We start from the raw sequence: 17,278 nt of genomic DNA on the forward strand, positions 1-17,278 counted from the left end.
CACGCAATTAGTAATCTCACTAATTATTCAGTTAGCTGGCGTCTTGTAATCACTTTAAACCAGGGTCGGGTGTGTGATTTAAGAAACAAACTCCCACACACAGAGAACTGAACCAAAACCCATCACGTCAAGGATTTGAGATTTTTAAAACTCAATATTTGTTGGTCCCTCTGTCCAACCTCACTGCCTGCCAGACAATTTATTTAGCTTCGTGGATTGATCCCTCCTCCTTGTTTAGTTAATTCAACAAAGACTTTTTGCAATCTGTTTGGAGTTTGTCTGATGCCGTGGAAAAGTAGCTGATGATTTATTTGGTTGCTTTTCGATTTCTGTCTTCAGCCCTTCTTTCTCCTCCTTTCAGCGGGGATGTCAGCTGTTATTACTTCCTATTGATCCCTTTGCAAAGTGAGAAGTGAACTAAAATTAATGTCAATTCCACTGCTCGGATCAATAGCTGGAGTTATTTTAATCTGGATTTGCACGAAGTGCTAAATTAAAAAAAATCAGCATAGAGGCAGAAAAGTAACAGTTACTTACTTTCCCTCTGCCCGGTTCTTTAGAGTCACCCAAATGCTCCATCAAGCTGATTATCTTACAATCCATATTTTTTTAATTAAGAGGGTCAGTTAGTTTTCTTATTTTGGGTTCTGTGTTTAAACCCATGACATTTTGACATTGGGAGTGTATTAACTATAGATTTTCATAATGACTGTGGTCTGCTGAAGCCTCATCTATACAAGTTGTTAATGTTAGGAGGGGGGAGAAAGAAAAGAGAAAAGAAAAAACACCCCTCCTCCCCCTCAGAGACCAACGCCCACACAGTGGAGTAAAAGAGATGTGGCCTGGAAAAATATTGTTGATTTATTTTCGGTATAATGAAGTTTTCAAATGAATAAGCAGGTTTGAGTGATTCACTGTGTTCTATTGGAGTGTCCGGTGCTGTCACCAGATTATTAATTTATGAAACTCATTTAATATAATGAGGTGATCCAGGAAGCAAAAATAGAAAGTGAATCCTGGGGGTAGTTATTTTGGGGAAGAAACATTTTTGCCAGACCCCCAGTGTAATTAAGTTTGTCCTTTTCTCCAGCCAGCTTCACATACTATGGTTTGTGGATAGACTTGTAGTTATTTATTTCGGTTGTGAAGAGCTGCTTAGAACCCTTGGAACCCCCCCTAGATCCACTTTCAGAGAATCCATGTTGTATGACCATTAATCTGACTTGAAAACAGCCAAGAACCGGATTCCCAGACTTGTCAGGCTAACTGGCTGTCCTTGGCAGATCATTCCCTGCACTGCTATAACTTGACAGGAAAGTTATTTAAAATTTGGAAGAGAGAAAAATCCGTTAATGTGAGATACATAATCTGGTAATTTAGCAATGATGTCTATAAGGAAAGATGCCAAATGAGGAAGCAGTCTGATGGTGTCCACTCATCTTCCCAATTAATAACAGTCATTGACACGTCTGCTACAGGATGGGAGAAGGAAATACTCTCTTTGCACTGCATTAAGCGGAGAGGATTCATCTGCAGTTTAACTGAGGATTCTTTATTTGAGAGAATACCAAAGAGACTCCATTATGGAAGTGGGTTTTTAAAGGGGGGGGGGTCAGTTTTATTTCTGTCTCTCAATTTAAAGGTTATTCTTTGTAGCAGGTGGTGATTTGGGGTTACACTTTGAGTTTCCTTCGGTTTCTACTTAGTGTATATATTTTTGAAGCTAAAAAGTCTATCTTTTCCTGGCTTTTGATATATAGCCCTTTTCCCCAACCCCCACTCAATATAAATTCTGAAACCCAATCAGTGGCTATGAAAACTACAACCTAAATTTACAAGGTAAACCAAAAGAAGTCTGTTGTTCTCCAGTTTGTTCTAGGGGGCCTTTATTGGACATCAACTCTGACCAGGCCAATAAGCAGAGCAAAATAAGTCAGAAATTTTGTTAACATTTTACTCTAAATGTTAATGGCAAATCCAAGGCAGTTTACAAATCTACTTAGGAGTGAGTGCATTAGTAACTAAAAAAATTACCAATCCTTTCTTTGCTGCCCCTGGAAGACAAACGCTTGTGGAGAGCATATGCCAAAGGCACCCATTATGTTTTTAAATATTGTTAGAGACGCCAGGCATTTTATTGATGAAGGTTTTGTTCCTTCTCAGAAAAGAGAAATAGGAAGGCTGTGTGATTTGAGAAGGGTGTGCATCAGAAATGATGTTGCTGCTATGATGTTGCTACTTCTTTCTGGAAACAGTCTTAGATGATACACAGAGATATATGTTTATGTACATGCCAATGGATATGATCAAGCCACATGTACAGTTTGTACCCACTAATCTGTACAGATGTTCCTGGTCTAGGTGTGCTTGATATAAGGGTTTTTCAGTATCTGGGCGTTGTTAGGGAAGATAAAGAGAGGATGGAGATGTGAGAAATCATAAGCAGAACCTAGCTTCTGAACATCAGGCCTGCCATGACTAGGGTATGTGGTTGAAGCCCTTTTAAAATATAGACCCCCCCCCAATCTACTGGGTGACTTGGCCTTCCAAAGCTCATTTGCTCAGGGAATATTGTATTTGGAGGTTTTATGATTTTTTTTCTTTCCTGGGCTCAGGCGCATTTCACCCGGAACGTGTAGGGACCAAAGTCAGCTACGCGTACATCACAGTAAGTTGTCTATTGATTTTCCTGAATGAAAATGGTCTGCTGCTGCTGCCCACTGGCTCCTAAAGCCTGTGGTGTCTCTTGCCCGAGCATCTGTAAGCCAGAAGGATGGTGTTTCGATCACTTGGGGTTTCCCTTTTTTTCCTCCCCCTGACTTTCCTCCTCCCTCTTTTTTTTCTCTTTGCTGTTTCTGCAGGTCTTAGAAGGGCATGATTCCCCAGTAATATTCCCTGCCCTGATCCAAGGTGCCGCTTGGCCTCCCTCCCAGGGAAGACTGCTTCTTGTGTGACACCAGCCATTGAAAGAGACTCCGATGGACTTACACCGGGCAGCCTTCAAGATGGAGAACTCATCCTACCTTCCCAACCCTCTGGCATCCCCAGCATTGATGGTCCTGGCGTCCACGGCTGAGGCCAGCCGGGATGCTTCCATTCCTTGTCAGCAGCCACGACCCTTTGGTGTACCTGTCTCAGTAGACAAGGATGTGCATATTCCGTTCACCAATGGTTCCTACACCTTTGCCTCTATGTACCATCGGCAAGGTGGAGTGCCAGGCACTTTTGCCAATCGTGATTTCCCCCCTTCCTTACTACATCTGCACCCCCAGTTTGCTCCCCCAAATCTAGATTGCACCCCAATCAGTATGCTGAATCATAGTGGTGTGGGGGCTTTCCGTCCCTTTGCTTCCACTGAGGACCGGGAGAGCTATCAGTCAGCCTTTACACCGGCCAAGCGACTTAAGAACTGCCATGACACAGAGTCTCCCCACCTGCGCTTCTCAGATGCAGATGGCAAGGAATATGACTTTGGGACACAGCTGCCATCTAGTTCCCCCGGTTCACTTAAGGTTGATGACACTGGGAAGAAGATTTTTGCGGTCTCTGGCCTCATTTCTGATCGGGAAGCCTCATCTAGCCCAGAGGATCGGAATGACAGATGTAAGTACTTTGGTTGGAGCCCTCCCTCGCCCCCAGTTAGCCCTGCCTCCCAGTAGTGTTCAACAGGTCGGCGGCATTGTGCATGCTCCTAGTGACGGGAAGGGTCAACCACTTCCCTTGCGATAGCTATGGAGTGCTAACATTTATTTGTCTCTCACCAATGAGCACTGATAGTTCTTATAGAAAGTGTTTTTATGAAAGTAGCCAGAGGCAGATTGGCCTCAGCACTGCTTTATCTCCTGGATCTGGCTTGCTTCTTCTGGGGATTGTGGAATGAAGAGGGTGCCATATATACACTGGAGTGAAGGTCATTTCATTCGAAAGTGTAGGTTCCCAGGGAATTTGGGAGGCCTGAAAAACTTGTCCATCCTTCCTCTTTTTGCTGGTCTCATTATGGCTCTCTGATCGCAGTATTATTTTTTAGCTTTTCCATTGTATCACAGCCAGCAGACTCCACGTGATTTTATTTTCACAACTCTCAGCCCTTGTCCACATCAGGCTATTTTTCAGAGAAGGACAAAGGTGTCGTCAATCACCATAAAGCATTTCAAACAGCTGTGTTTTCCTTGCGCTCGCAAAGCTGGAAAGCCGACCTCTCTTGGGATTTGACAGGTTTGCTGGACGCTTATCCTGGGGCTCACTTTTAGGACTAGACACGGTTGACCTGTGTGACTGCTCCATAGTTGATGTTCACAGCTATTATTAATTTCTGCTTAGAAAATGGCTTTTCTCATGTTCTCCAAGAACCTTGTTGGGCTCTGGCTACACTCATATTGTTGAAACTACAGCTTTATTTGGAACTTGTAGACTAGAGTGCTGAACCTTGCAATCTTCTGCTCTGATATAATCAGAAAATAATTGTGTTTTGAAGCTTTTGGGCTGTGGGTAGACAGAGCAGTTTTCTTCAAGCCTGGTGAGAATTTATGAACTGAGGGTGTTTTCCCACCCAACCCTTTGTTCTGAGATTTGCTTCATTTTATTTTCTTAAGAAAACTACATCTGAGGTTTGCTTTCCCCTCTTCTTTATTTTTTTGTACTCCTGTCCTCTCTATAACCACCAACACGAATACCATTTTTTTCTCTTCTCTTTATGATGCCGAGGAGAGTAATAGAGACATTGCAGCTCTCTCCCCTGTCGGCACTGCTTCCTCAGGCTGTCTCCTTGAATTAGGCACTGTGTTAACTTTCCTGCGCTAAAAGGCATCTGCCTAAACCCAGCGTACCTTTTCAATAAAAGTCATCATAAAATCAACCTGCCTTGTAAATCCATCGCTCTTTGGTTTTGAAATATGTTGCTAGTGTGTCTTTTATGTCAGCGTCTGTAAGCCAGAGACCTCCCCACTTAAGGGAGAAGGCTGCTACATGACAGCACAACTGCTAGTGTGGTTCTCACACTTGGGCTTTCGAGCCTTTCTGTTGACTTTCTGTGTATTTTGATCCTGCTTCTGAATATACCTGCTGGACAGGTGTTGGTATTATGTTGATTTGTTTTTGTTTTATTTTCTTTTACTTTTTATTTTTTAACGGGATGTGTAAGTGATCAAAGCTAGCTATAATCTGACCTCTGGCTAAAAGTGCCCTGGGTTAGGGTTCTGACCCTTTTTTCCTCCAAGTCCAAGTTGAAAATGAAATCTTCTCAAAACGAATATGCTACAAAGTAACATCTAGAGATCATGATTCCTTTCTTCTCACCTAACAGATCCAGCTTGTCTCCATTTGCTGTCTTTTTAGCCCAAACCCGTGTCAGACTCTCAGAGCAGGCAGAAGCTTGTTAGTCAAGTCAGAACTCATAGCTGTGGATATCCATTCCCCTCCGAGTGTCAAAGCCATAACTCTTCTGTTTGCCTGGTTTGCATTGTGTGGTGGTGCCATTCCCCCATGGAGATGGATCCCTCACACAGGAATACGCCTGGGTGGAGAAAAATTAAATGAATCTGTCTCCCAAAGTGAAATGGAATTCTGACCTTGAAATTAATGAGATTCTGATCGGAAGGGTGGGGAAACTTCTTTATTTCAAATTGTCATGTTATATAAATTGGAGTTCCTTCCCTTTTTATTTGTTTAAAATATGCTTCCCTTATGGAGTACTTTGTGTTCTCCTTTTCTTGGGTGCAGACATTATACCTATGGGAGTATCTATGAGTGCAGGCTGTTTGTACACACCCACATTATTAGCTAGAGTTGCATTTGTGACTAATCTTTAACCAGACACAAAGGTGCCAAGTGGAGACTGTCACCCTGTGCTAGTCCTGGATTCGTCCTCCTTTTTCATTTCTTGCCTTAGATTGGATAGCAGCCTTTGAAGGGTTGGACTAGGCAACATCTGTGCTTTTGATTTTTGAGTTTTTGGAAGGCAAGAGAAACATTTCCTGCAAGGAAGGGTTGAAGAAGCACTATGACAAAGTCAGTAGCAACCTTCTTGGCTCTTGTCATATGCCAACGTGTGTCGGAATATTTATGGTCTGTTTTATGTAAATACATATTTAAGGGCTGTTAGAAGGCCTGATTATTCCCACTAGATGCCTTTCAGGTCCTCCCTACAGAACCGTTTTGAAATAAGTAATATTTCTCAGATAATCGAGTGACAGTATACAAGACTGCTTCCAAAGGGAGAAAGGAGCTTCAGGGGCAGATGGGACAGTGATGGGGGATGGGGAGGGGGGAAGAGAGGAGAAACCGTGGAGGATACAGTGCTTTTCCCAGGATTGCCAAAATGAATCATGTATAATTTAGGTTTTTTATTATTAAAATCTAGAATTAATTTCTGATGGTTGATTTATTTTTCAGTTCTTTTTATATAAATAAAATGTTTTCATAAAATGTAAGAAATGTTTTAATTAAAAAATGACAGTAAAACTCTAAGTAAGTGTTTAGTTTTAGAGCTTTGTTGGGAATGGGGGGGATGTGAAAATGGGGGTATGTACGTCCTTCCTCAGAGTACAAGTTTTATGACTTGAGTTTTAGGTCACTGCAAAATCAGTTTTATAATGGAAACACTGACAGCTTTTACTGTTGCAGCCACCCCCTGCTCACACACTACATCCATATGCAGATATGTCCACATGTGAATGAACGCCTTTTAAGAGGGTCCTGCAGGCATGGTGTAATACACAAGCACTGATTCCTTAATTCTGGGTACTGATAGGCAGAATTTCTTTTGTGATCAAACATGCATTTTTTGAAGATGGAAATATAGCTATTTGGATAAAATATCCTCTCTCCAGTAGATGATTCCAGTTTGTTTGCCTTTCCATCTACCTGGCATCACAGGTGATCCTGAGGTAGGTGTTGGGCTCTAAGGAACAGGAAGCCTTTGCTCTACAGGACTGACTTATTTGCCCTGGAAAAGGGGAGAAGTGTTTTGTGAGGAGCCCTTCATGGAGGATACATAATTCCCCAGGAAGAGGACTGAGGTAACTCCAGTTTATTGTCACTCCCTGAACCAGTCCCCAAGGTTTCTTGTCCAGGGAAAGGATGCTGAAATTTATGGACCAATTACAGATAGTCCTTATTGTGTCTTACATATGAAGCGTCTACAGATATGTTTCCCAGGGCCTTTAAAATAAACATTCCTCATTAAGGAAACTTTACAACAAAAGAGAAGGTAAGTACTGTCTGCTGCCTTGTGCTGTAATGCATACACTTATTACCCCCTCAACACTCTGGCTTTGTCATGTGCATCTCCTGATGGTTCTCTTTAGATCTCCCCTGTGCCCAGACTCCTGCTGGGTGACACAAGTCTTTGGCCAGCCCGCTATCCATTCAGCCCAAATTGGAGTTGGCTAGTATGTGTGCTCACCTCAGGACTGAGAAGGCCCAGAACTGTCCCCATGGAGCAGGGACTGGCCTGCCTTCTGGCTCACCCCAGGGAGGGGCACTGGGCACTGACCATAAGTGGCTTTACTTGGCCCTCTTCCTTGGCCCTTCCTCTGGTCAGGCAGATTCACAGGTAGGTAGGAAAGCTGATGGCTCCAAACAATTCCTGGATATTTTGCTTTGCTCTCATCTTTGATATATTTGAAAAACTATTCTCAGGTCCCAAAAGCCCTGAGTAGGAGATGGTATCTTGTACTCTGAGGTGTATCTTTATAAAGGCATGTTATCATTGAAGACCCTATGTTCTGAGAATACACTGAGCTCTCAGGCCAAGGACAGCCTGAAATGAGGAGGGCTGGCTGACATCATGGGGGTGATGTTAGTGGACTACCTTCCAAGGGCTCTGGGACTGGATGGGCAGAGATGTTAGTCTGGGGTGTGGAGAATGTTTGGAGGCAGTTCCAAGGTCACCAGGCGCCACCTCTGGATTGCAGCTGAAGCAGATGAACAGTGTGAAAGGGTCAGCAAATCATCAGAGGAGAGGGGTCAGATGGTTCCCTCTGTCCTGACTGCCCAGACCTAGCCCAGCTCAGCTGCTCCCCTGCTCTCCCCCCTTTCTCCCCGGGGGCAAGAACTCCTGTGATGTGTGTGGTTTCTGGTTGTTCACTCCCAACACAGTCATGGAGACTCCTTTTCATGCTGCTGGGTTTAATTGTCTTGTTGGGATAAAGAAATGTTTGCACAGCTAAAGTGGGGCCGGGCTGGACGGGAGCGGTCCCTGATGGCTGCAGAGCCATCTGGCCTGGCTTGGCTCAGCTCGGCGCGCCGCTCGCCGGGCGCCTGGGCTCGCTCTCGCTCTCGCTCCCGCTCTCTTCCCCTGCCCTCGCTCCACAGCGCGCCGCTGTTCGGCGGCTGCCTCCTCGCACGGCCGGAATGCCTAATCACCATGGTGAGAAAACGGACACCCGCGGCCGTCCTCCCTCCTCGCCTCGCGCCCTCCCTCCCATCAATTGTCATGCAGAAGTGATCCGGGCTGCCGTTTCCTCGCGGCCGCCAGCCAGCCCCTCGCCGCTCCCGGCAGAAGGGTGGCTGGTAATTGATCGTTGGGGGGAGGGGGCGCGGAGAGGCGTGAGGACCGGCCGGGGGAGGCAAGGCCACACTGTGGGCGCCTCGCTCACTTGCAAAGGACCCCCCAGCCGCCGCCACCGAGGCGGCTCGCAAGTGGTTTCAGAAATGTTGGTGACCTCGCCGTCGCTCTGCCGTACTTGAAGGCTGCGCGAGAACTCCGCGCGCTGCCCCGAGGGTCCCCGGAGAGCCCGCGCCGCCGCCCTCCTGCGGCGCGGAGATCGAGGGCCAGCCGTGTCCCCCGCCCTGTCTTCCATCCGTGTCCCCACGCCCCCAAGTCGCACACTAAGAACCCAGCCCCGGGTCGGTTTCCTGTACGTCGTCCGAGCAGAGGAGTGGGGGACTGGGGCGAGGGGTCGGGGAGGGAGTGGGACTGGAGGGGGGGCACGCCCAATGCAGACGTCCTGGGTGATGGGGGACCCTGCGGGAGGTGCAGGTGGGTGCGTGGGGAGGGTGAAGGGGGCACGGCGCGGGCGCGGGGAGACCGCGGGGCGGGGGCCTAGAGAGACAAGGGCTGGGGAGGGGGGCGAGCGAGAGGAGGGAGGGGGCGCCAGGGCACGCGGACTCGGAGGCTGGACGTGCGTACACGCGCATCTGGACCTGGCTTTTCCTCTGTACTCGGGGACTTTGAGGTTTTCTCCTTTCTGTTCAAAATGTTTTTCCCGTCTAGCTTTTCAAATCTGTAAAACGTTCCGGGGAACGTTTCCCAAGTCCAGGGCTGGGCGAGTCGGCACGATTGCTGGTATTCGGGCGAGGCGAGCCGCGGTCGCCTCTGAGGGTCGGAGGCTCGCAGCCAGCACAGCGGGGCTCGTTAAAGTCCCGGGCAATTTCTGGAACTCTTCCCACGGGAAGTTTTCCGGGGCTGCCTTCCGGTCAGCGGCCCCAGGTTGATTATTTGGTGGCCCTTTTTTGTTTGAAAACAAAAAACACACATTGTATCCCAATAACAAAAGTTGCTCTCCTCCCCCCACCCCCTTTCCTCATTAGACAGGGAAGAGGAAACTGAAAAATAGAATTATATTTTTATATTGGTTTTTCTTATTTTTAACCCTTATTAACCACCGCCATCTGGTTAATAGATATTAGCACACGTTGAAATGTATTCTTTGTAAATACTCGGGGTTTGGAGTGACAATACGTTTAATGGTGTTATATTTTTATGATGATTTTTCTTGTTTTTAACTCATTTACCACCTCCATCTGGTTAATGAATATCCGAGCACATGTTGGAACGTACTCTTTATAAATACTTGAGATTTGGAGTGATGGTACATTTCATTGTAAAATCCTCATGACTTTAACACCCAAATAATAATTTTTGGACTTGAACATTCTCTTGTAACAGTTTATAACTGCATTTCTCAGCGCCATTTTATCCCTCTTAAAGAAAGATGAACTGCAGACTACAGAATAATTTATTGCTATATGACAGCTAAAATGCCTTGAAATTTTTAAAAAGTATCATTTCAGTTGTGGCATTTGTGGTTGAACAGAATCTGTTTTTATCCTCAAAGTGTGTACTACAGAGTGAGGATTTGTAAATCTGTCTCTCTTTGGGTCACAGAGGAGAATTTTCTGCAAAAGAACTTTCTTATGCTTTTTTCCAAGAAAAGGTCCTGAATTGGGACTACGTTTTTAGACCTAGAGAAATGACAGACTGGTATGAACCAGGAAACCTGGTAGTGGATGCCAGCCAAGCAAACAGAAGTAATTCATCCTTTCCCAGCATTACCCAGTGGATCAGACTTTTCTATTATCTTAATCACAGTTTAGTTTTAGTGTTAAATTTTTTTTTGCATTAGTGACAATCATATTAAATGGTTTAATAAGTTTTAGTTGGAGTATTGAATACATTGATGGTGTGGTTATAATCTAGTTTTTATTGTAAGTTTTTACCAATTTGCCACTCTTTGGCATCACACAGAACAGAATCTGTAAGTCTCTGCTATCCCAAAGGTGTGGAGATTTGAGGAACAAAAGGAAGAACTGATTTAGCCTTGAGTTTTGATAATGACAAAGGTATTTTTTTTTCAAAATATATGTGAAATCCCCTTTCTCAAATATAGACTTTTATTGTTAAAATACTAAAAAATCTTTCATAACTGAAAAAGTAATATAAAATTTGCATTTGTTTCCCTTACCTTCTAGAAATCTGAGACTGGAGTCTATCCCCTTTCCAAAAGTTTTCCTGCATCTTCTATCATGGAGTCCATAAATATAAATCTGCTTTTGGTGTATATTTAAAAAAAAAAAAAGTTTCTGCCTATATCCTGGTTGAAGCTGGAAACAGTCAAGTGATATGGGGGCTTGTAGACACATATAACCATCTGGCAATTCGGATATTTGACCGTCAAATTTCTCTGTGGAATGTGTTCTGATTGCAGATGACCTAGAGGAAATGAAAGTTGTGTTTTTAAGGGGAGATGTGGTGCTGCGCCCAGTGCATTCTCTTTAGCAGATCCAGGGCTTTAGGAAAGTCTGGAGCTACAAGGGTGAAGAAGGAACCTTTCGGTTCGGTCTCATGAGAAATCAAGCCCAGTAAGCCTGAGTGTGACTCACCAGATGAGGGTTGTCTTTTTCCACTGAAATTCATTTGCAGGCTGAGACTTATGGCTTTGCATCCATCTTAGAGCAGCAGAAACAGTCCAAAAGCCACAGGGAGGGGACAAGGGCCAGCTCTGGAAAGGCCTTCGCTTTATTTTCAGCTTATGATTCCCATTTAGGTGCCAATTAATCCTATATTGCTCTCATTTGACCTTTCTTTTTTCAGATTTAAACTAAGTCAGTGGCCTAGCATAATAAATACCTGTTAAGAGAATAAAAGCAGTGTTTGTCCCTTTGAGCCTCAACTTGAAGGTGTTAAGGCAATATAACATAGTAGTTATGAGTATAGTCTTTGTAGTATAATCTTGACCATTTAGCTTACTTTCTCTGTGAAACCAGGCTATTTACTCATTGTCTCCAGGCCTCAGTATTCTCATCTGTAAAATGGGAATTATATAACCTTAAAGGGCCGTTCACAAAGAGTTGAATGAGGGTAAACACACAGATAATGTTTAGAATGGTTCCTCACACACACCAAGTAATCAATATATAATGACTATTATTATTTCCAGGACAATCTGATGGCCTAATCTTCCTTGTTAGAAGTACCAACCTAGTCAAATGCAGGGCCATTAACAACTAGCATGGATGTAGGATCCTTTCACATACACTCATGCCTTATGGCAATGTGGAAAGAGGGAGGGAAAGAGGCTGGAAAGCCCTTTTCGTGATGGCCAGCTGCTTCGCCTCCCTTCATTATCATCCATCCACCAGGATTAGCCTTGGTGTCCCTCTGACCTCCTTCTCCCTTAGTTTTATTTAGAAAAAGTTAATATTATAGTTAGGGTCTCAGAGTCTCTGAGTCTGAAAGGGACTTGACTGAGTTAGATATCTAGGCAGTGCCCCAGGTCAGAGAATCCCAAGCTCATGATATTTTCTTTTTCTGAAATTTTGTCTTATCAGATATGGTTTGAAATAAATGGGTTATTAGAATTTGTGAGTGTAGAGATTTGGGCTATCTATAGTCAGATTTGCTATAATGGTATTTGACTGGTATTAGAATTCGAAGTCTCAGAGTTTCTAAAATGTCCTTAGATTTTAAGTTATACAGACACTTTTACCCTCTTGCCTATGTAAGACAAATCTGTGAACCTTCCCCCATCTGTGTGTGTCACAGTCCCACAGCATGATGGATTGTCTCTGCTTGGGGGAGGCTTAGGACCAGGCTTGAAGGGGCCTTGCAGGTCAGGAGAGAAATACAGCAGCAGGGCTGTGATGGTTGGGGGGGTGGGTGGGTCCTGGGGAAGGATTAGCTGGGGGAAAGGGAGGGCAGGGTTGGGCGGGGACAGGCCTCTCACATAGTGTCTGTGTGCATTCTCCTAGGAGTAAAAGAGGGCTGTCCATTACCCTGAGCGCACAAATAAACTCAGTGTTTTTCTCTTTGTAGAAAGAAAGCCCCATGGGGTTTGGAATACCAGAGAATGACTCTGCATGTCAGTGGGAGAGGTGGGGAGTGGAGGATGGGAGTGGGAAAGACCTATCCTCTGCCTGAGGATCTTGGTTTTAGTTTGTATTTCAGTAGAGTGGCTCATGTTTAGAAAGTCTTATGTTCACATAGGTATGTAGCAAAAATGGGCATTGGAAGCCAGTCAACTGCTACCTCCATCTCTATCAGCTCCTTAATGCCCTTTAAGGAAAGGGCTTCAGCTCAGCTCACTGCTGCAGACAGAATGTCCCTACAGATTGTAGAGCAGGCAATTCTGCTCTCTCCCTGTTCCCGGTCCCTTCCCACAGATAGGCACAGAGATGTATGGGAAATGCTAAATGTTCTTAATTTGTGGTGTTTAAAGAAGGGGCAATAGCTGGGAGTGGTAGTGTCTACCTATAATGCCCACCACTTGGGAGGCTGAGGCAGGAGGATAACAAATTTAAGGCCACTGGGCAACTTAGCAAGACTTTGTTTCAAAATAAAAGATAAAAGAGCTGGGGATATAACTCAGTGGTAGAGCACTTGCCTGGAATGTGTGAGGCCCTGGGTTCAATCCCCAGAACAGTGGGGCGGGGGGGCGGGGGGGGCAAAATTCTGGGATTTAGACTCAATGTCAAAATCATAATTAAGAAGAAATCTAGGGGCTGGGGATGTGGCTCAAGCGGTAGCGCGCTCACCTGGCATGCGTGCGGCTCGGGTTCGATCCTCAGAACCACATACAAACAGAGATGTTGTGTCCGCCGAAAACTAAAAATATATATACATATATATATATATATATATATATATGTATATATATATATAAATTTCTCTCTCTAAAAAAATAATTAAATAAATCTTCTAAAAAACTTTAAAAAAGAAGAAGAAATTCTAGAAGAGGAAAGATGGGAGTCAGGAGTCTAAGGTGGCTGGAGAGGTAAGGGCAGTGGCACATGCTAGGGGAAGGAACCAGCAGGACTGCAGTTAGGTCCTAGGCTTCAGCTTCCTTCCTGAGCAGTAAAATTAAAAAAAAAAAAAAAAAAATCCTTAGAACAACAAAAGTCTGGACTCATGGGCTTCCTTCCTGACAAGCCAACCTGGTGGGGCTTCATTCAGACTGAGCAGCAGTCAAGGCTGATTTACTGGTACAAGAGCCCAGACATGTGAGCTTAACCCTTTCCTAGCCACAAGGATGTTTTGTTGCAAATATTGCCTCCTCCTTCCAGCTCCCCATCATGGTGTGGGTGGGTTAATACAGTCATTTCCTCTTGACTGAAAAAGAGTGTCCGTTGTTGAAGTGCCTACTACCCTCATCATGAAAAAGCTGAGTTTATGAGAAGTTGAGTGACTTGAATACCTTCAAGTCTAGTACAGAGTTGGTATTGGGACTCTTGGCCAGTATAGCTCACAGGTCCTTGGTGACATTATGTTGACTTTGGAGCATTACATCCATCTTTGATAATGGAAAGTGTTTCCTGGAGTCTGTATTGGGGTGATCCTGTAAGCCCCAGTTGTATCTCTGGAACATATTGGTATTGCAGAAAGAATGGTACTGTTTCATCTCAGCTGTTTATTGGTGGCAGTGGATAAAACCATGGTGAAGTACATGAGGCATGTTTTAGCTGCCATCACTGGTAGAGGGTCTGATGTGCTCATTAATCCAGTTAGTCATTCAGCTGCCCTTACTGGGTACCGACATTGTTCCAGGCACCATGCTTAGTGTTGGGGATGGAACAATGAGCAAGATAGATTATAGCCTCTGCCTTACTGGAGGTGAAAGTTTGGTTAGCAACAGCAGAATGTGGTAAAAAGTGCTATCTTGGGGGAAGTGGCAAATGCCACAGGATTAGAAATAGAAGCATTCGATCTTACCTAAGAGGGGTTGTTTTCTGGAGCAAGCAACCTTTAAGCTAATATCTGAAAATCAAGAAGGAATTGTTTATTCAAAGGAGCTAGGCTTGGCAGTTTGCCTTTTTTTGGATAAAGTATTACATCCAAGAGTGGAAGAAAGGACTCCAGAACTGCCAAGGATTGCTGTGATAAAGTGAGAATAGAAATCTCTCTGCTGGGATCTGAAACCTGACCTTGGATCTCTAAGCCACATCATTCTATAGCCAGATATTCTTGAGAATGTCCATTTGGTGCTTGTGTGGTTCCGAGGCCCAATATCATTAGAGGGTCCCGCTTTTAAAGTAATGTTCTAAGGATAAGTCACTATAAAGTACTTTCTTTTTTTTGGTACAGGGGTGGAACCCAGGGGCAATTAACCATGAGCCACCTCCCCAGCCTGTTTTATATTTTATTATATTTTATATTTTATTATATTTATTGAGACCGGGTCTCGCTAAGTTGCTTAGGGCCTCGCTAAGTTTCTGAGTCTGATTTGGAACTTGAGATCCTCCTGCCTCAGCCTTCTGAGCTGCTAGGATTACGGATATGCACCATTGTGCCCTGCTTATAAAATACTCTCTTATGACATGTGATATCTTAACCACCAGAAGACCCATTTGCCGAATGAAGGAGGGCACCCCCTTGCTGATGTTTAGTGAGGTAGGTAAAATGTCTTCGTCTTTTTACTGAAGTTCATGGTCAGTTCTATTCTTTGCCCTGTACAGAGACGTGATAGGTCTCAGGACTTAGAGTGCTCACTTGGCCATTAAACTAAGCTACATAGCACAGGGGATTCCTGGCAGGGTTTCTTGGCAAAGTTTCCTACAGGAGGTGCATTGCTCAGGCTTGACTTTCATGAATCGTGCCAAAAGTACTGAAGAAGGGGAAAAAAGTGGCAAAGCAAACGGTTGTTCAGTCTGGCACACATCGGCATACTAAAAACAGTTCCCTCCAGCGGGGCCTCTGCACACTGCCATCCTTGTTGTGGTTTCCCTTCCCCGGTATCTTATCTTCATCATCTCTCTCCATCCACGAGCATTTCCTGAGCTCCTGTGTGCAGAGCCTTGTGCTCAGTGCTGCTTGCAGGGGAATCAGAGAAACAGGAGATCATACTTCCTCTTCTTGAGGACTTCATGGTTAAGGTGAGTAGTTAGGATGTATACACGAGAAAGGAATGATAATGTGAAATCACAGATGGTAAGGGCTTAAGGATATCAAGAGAGGGAGTCAGCTCCAAGGCTGGGTTCCTCATATGTTATCTAAGGACTGCCTGCTTCAGATCACCTGTGGTGGGTGGGGGTTGGGGGGGGAGAATGCTGTGGATAACCCAGAGTCCCAGGGCCCACACTAGACTATCCCGGCAGAATCCCTGGGAACACTGGGAATTTTGGAAGCAGCTTCCCCACATGAGTCTTATGTTCCTTAAGGTGTATGAAACACTCGTCCAGGGTGAAAGGGTTGGAGGAAAGTTTTTGCAGAGGAGTTTGGCCTTGAAGGAAGGGGAGTTAGGACTAGGTGAGTAGAGGGGACAGGACGGCATTCCATTGAGGAAACACAGGCTCTGGGCACAAATAGTACCTTTCTTTCCCAGCCTCCTGCTGTGGGAAGCATCTGTCCAGCTGCCTCAAGTCCTCCCTCTCTGCCTCGGCTCCTCCTTGGGCTCTTTATCTTTGCCTCCCTTATTGCAGATCAGCTGACTGTGTATGCTTAGACCTCGCCTTCTTGCAGCAATATTGTCATTATGTGGCAGCCCAGCGGAGGGGCTGGAGGTGCTTAGCCAGATGTGAGAAGGCCAGAGCATGCCTGGTGCTCCTTGGGCTCTGGCCAGCAGCTGGTCTTCTCATGTGTTTGTGCTGCCTGAAGGGACTGCGGAGGGGTTGTGGTGGTGGTGGTTTTGTTTCTGTTTTCTTGTCTCAGCTAGCCTCCTCTTAGCTTCCCCAGCCCTTAAGCATTCAGATGCTCATTTGTAAATAAATACAGGTTGAAGGGGTAGGGGCATCTCAGAGGCAGAATTAGTTCCCACCACCTGCAGACTGGTTTTCTGCTTCAAGTTTTAAGTTTTCTGGGAGCAGCTGCCAGTGGGTGGAAGGTTAAACAGACTATGGTTAAACAGACTGGGTTAAACAGACTGGGCTTGGTCTGAGGCTCAGGTGCTTTCAGATACTTGTGCATGAGGGATGCCCTCATCAACTTTGCTTCTAGAGCTGGAGGTGCTTGTTTTTTCCCCAGGATAATTCTACCTTTTTAAAACATTCATTACATTATATTGTAAATATTTGCTTTACTGTCCTTCTCCCACGGGCCCATGTCTATGCCCTTGTATGACTCCATACAATGTGTCTCCTCATGTAATGCCTGGCTTGATCAATATGGGTATGAGAATAAATCAACCCAAGATTACAGTTTCCTCTGCCGAGTTCTGCTGAGACTGCCAGCTGGCTTTCCACACTTTGACATAGACTGAAGGACCACACAGGATCCAGCACAGGGCTGGGCACCTCTAGCACAATGACATGTTAAAATTGATGAGTGCAAATAAAGGAACAGTTCAGTGATGGGACAAGAGCACAGAATCTGAAGCTCTGGCTGCCCAGTGACTAGCTAAGTGACCCTGGGTCAACCACTTCATCTCTCTGAGCCCTAGTTCCTCACTTATGAAATGGGAAGGGGTGAATAATCCCTACCCTACATTATAGAGTTGCTGCATCAGAAATGATAACACAGGTCTACTCTGTAACCTAAAATCGTGCCATACTCGTTGGTCTAAGAAGAGAATCTATTCATGGGCACTGGCTGCAGCATTATTTTCCTCAATAGTTTGGGACTAGAGTT

General features: G+C 44.9%; 1 protein-coding gene across 2 annotated transcripts in view; it reads left to right on the top strand.

Annotated features, from left to right (window-relative positions):
• Positions 1-2,913: 2,913 nt before the first annotated feature.
• Rnf220 (ring finger protein 220) overlaps positions 2,914-17,278 on the top strand; it is a 213,509-nt gene continuing 199,144 nt past the window's right edge. The window contains exon 1 of one of the 2 annotated variants that reach the window (XM_071617773.1): positions 2,914-3,603. In XM_071617773.1, coding sequence (XP_071473874.1) covers positions 2,979-3,603 — 625 coding nt within the window. In that variant the 5' untranslated portion in view covers positions 2,914-2,978. The remainder of the gene's footprint in view (positions 3,604-17,278) is intronic. The other variant, XM_071617772.1, reaches the window with a different exon arrangement.

This window comes from Marmota flaviventris, chromosome 10 (genome assembly GCF_047511675.1).
Source record: "Marmota flaviventris isolate mMarFla1 chromosome 10, mMarFla1.hap1, whole genome shotgun sequence".
Classification (NCBI taxonomy): domain Eukaryota; kingdom Metazoa; phylum Chordata; class Mammalia; order Rodentia; family Sciuridae; genus Marmota; species Marmota flaviventris.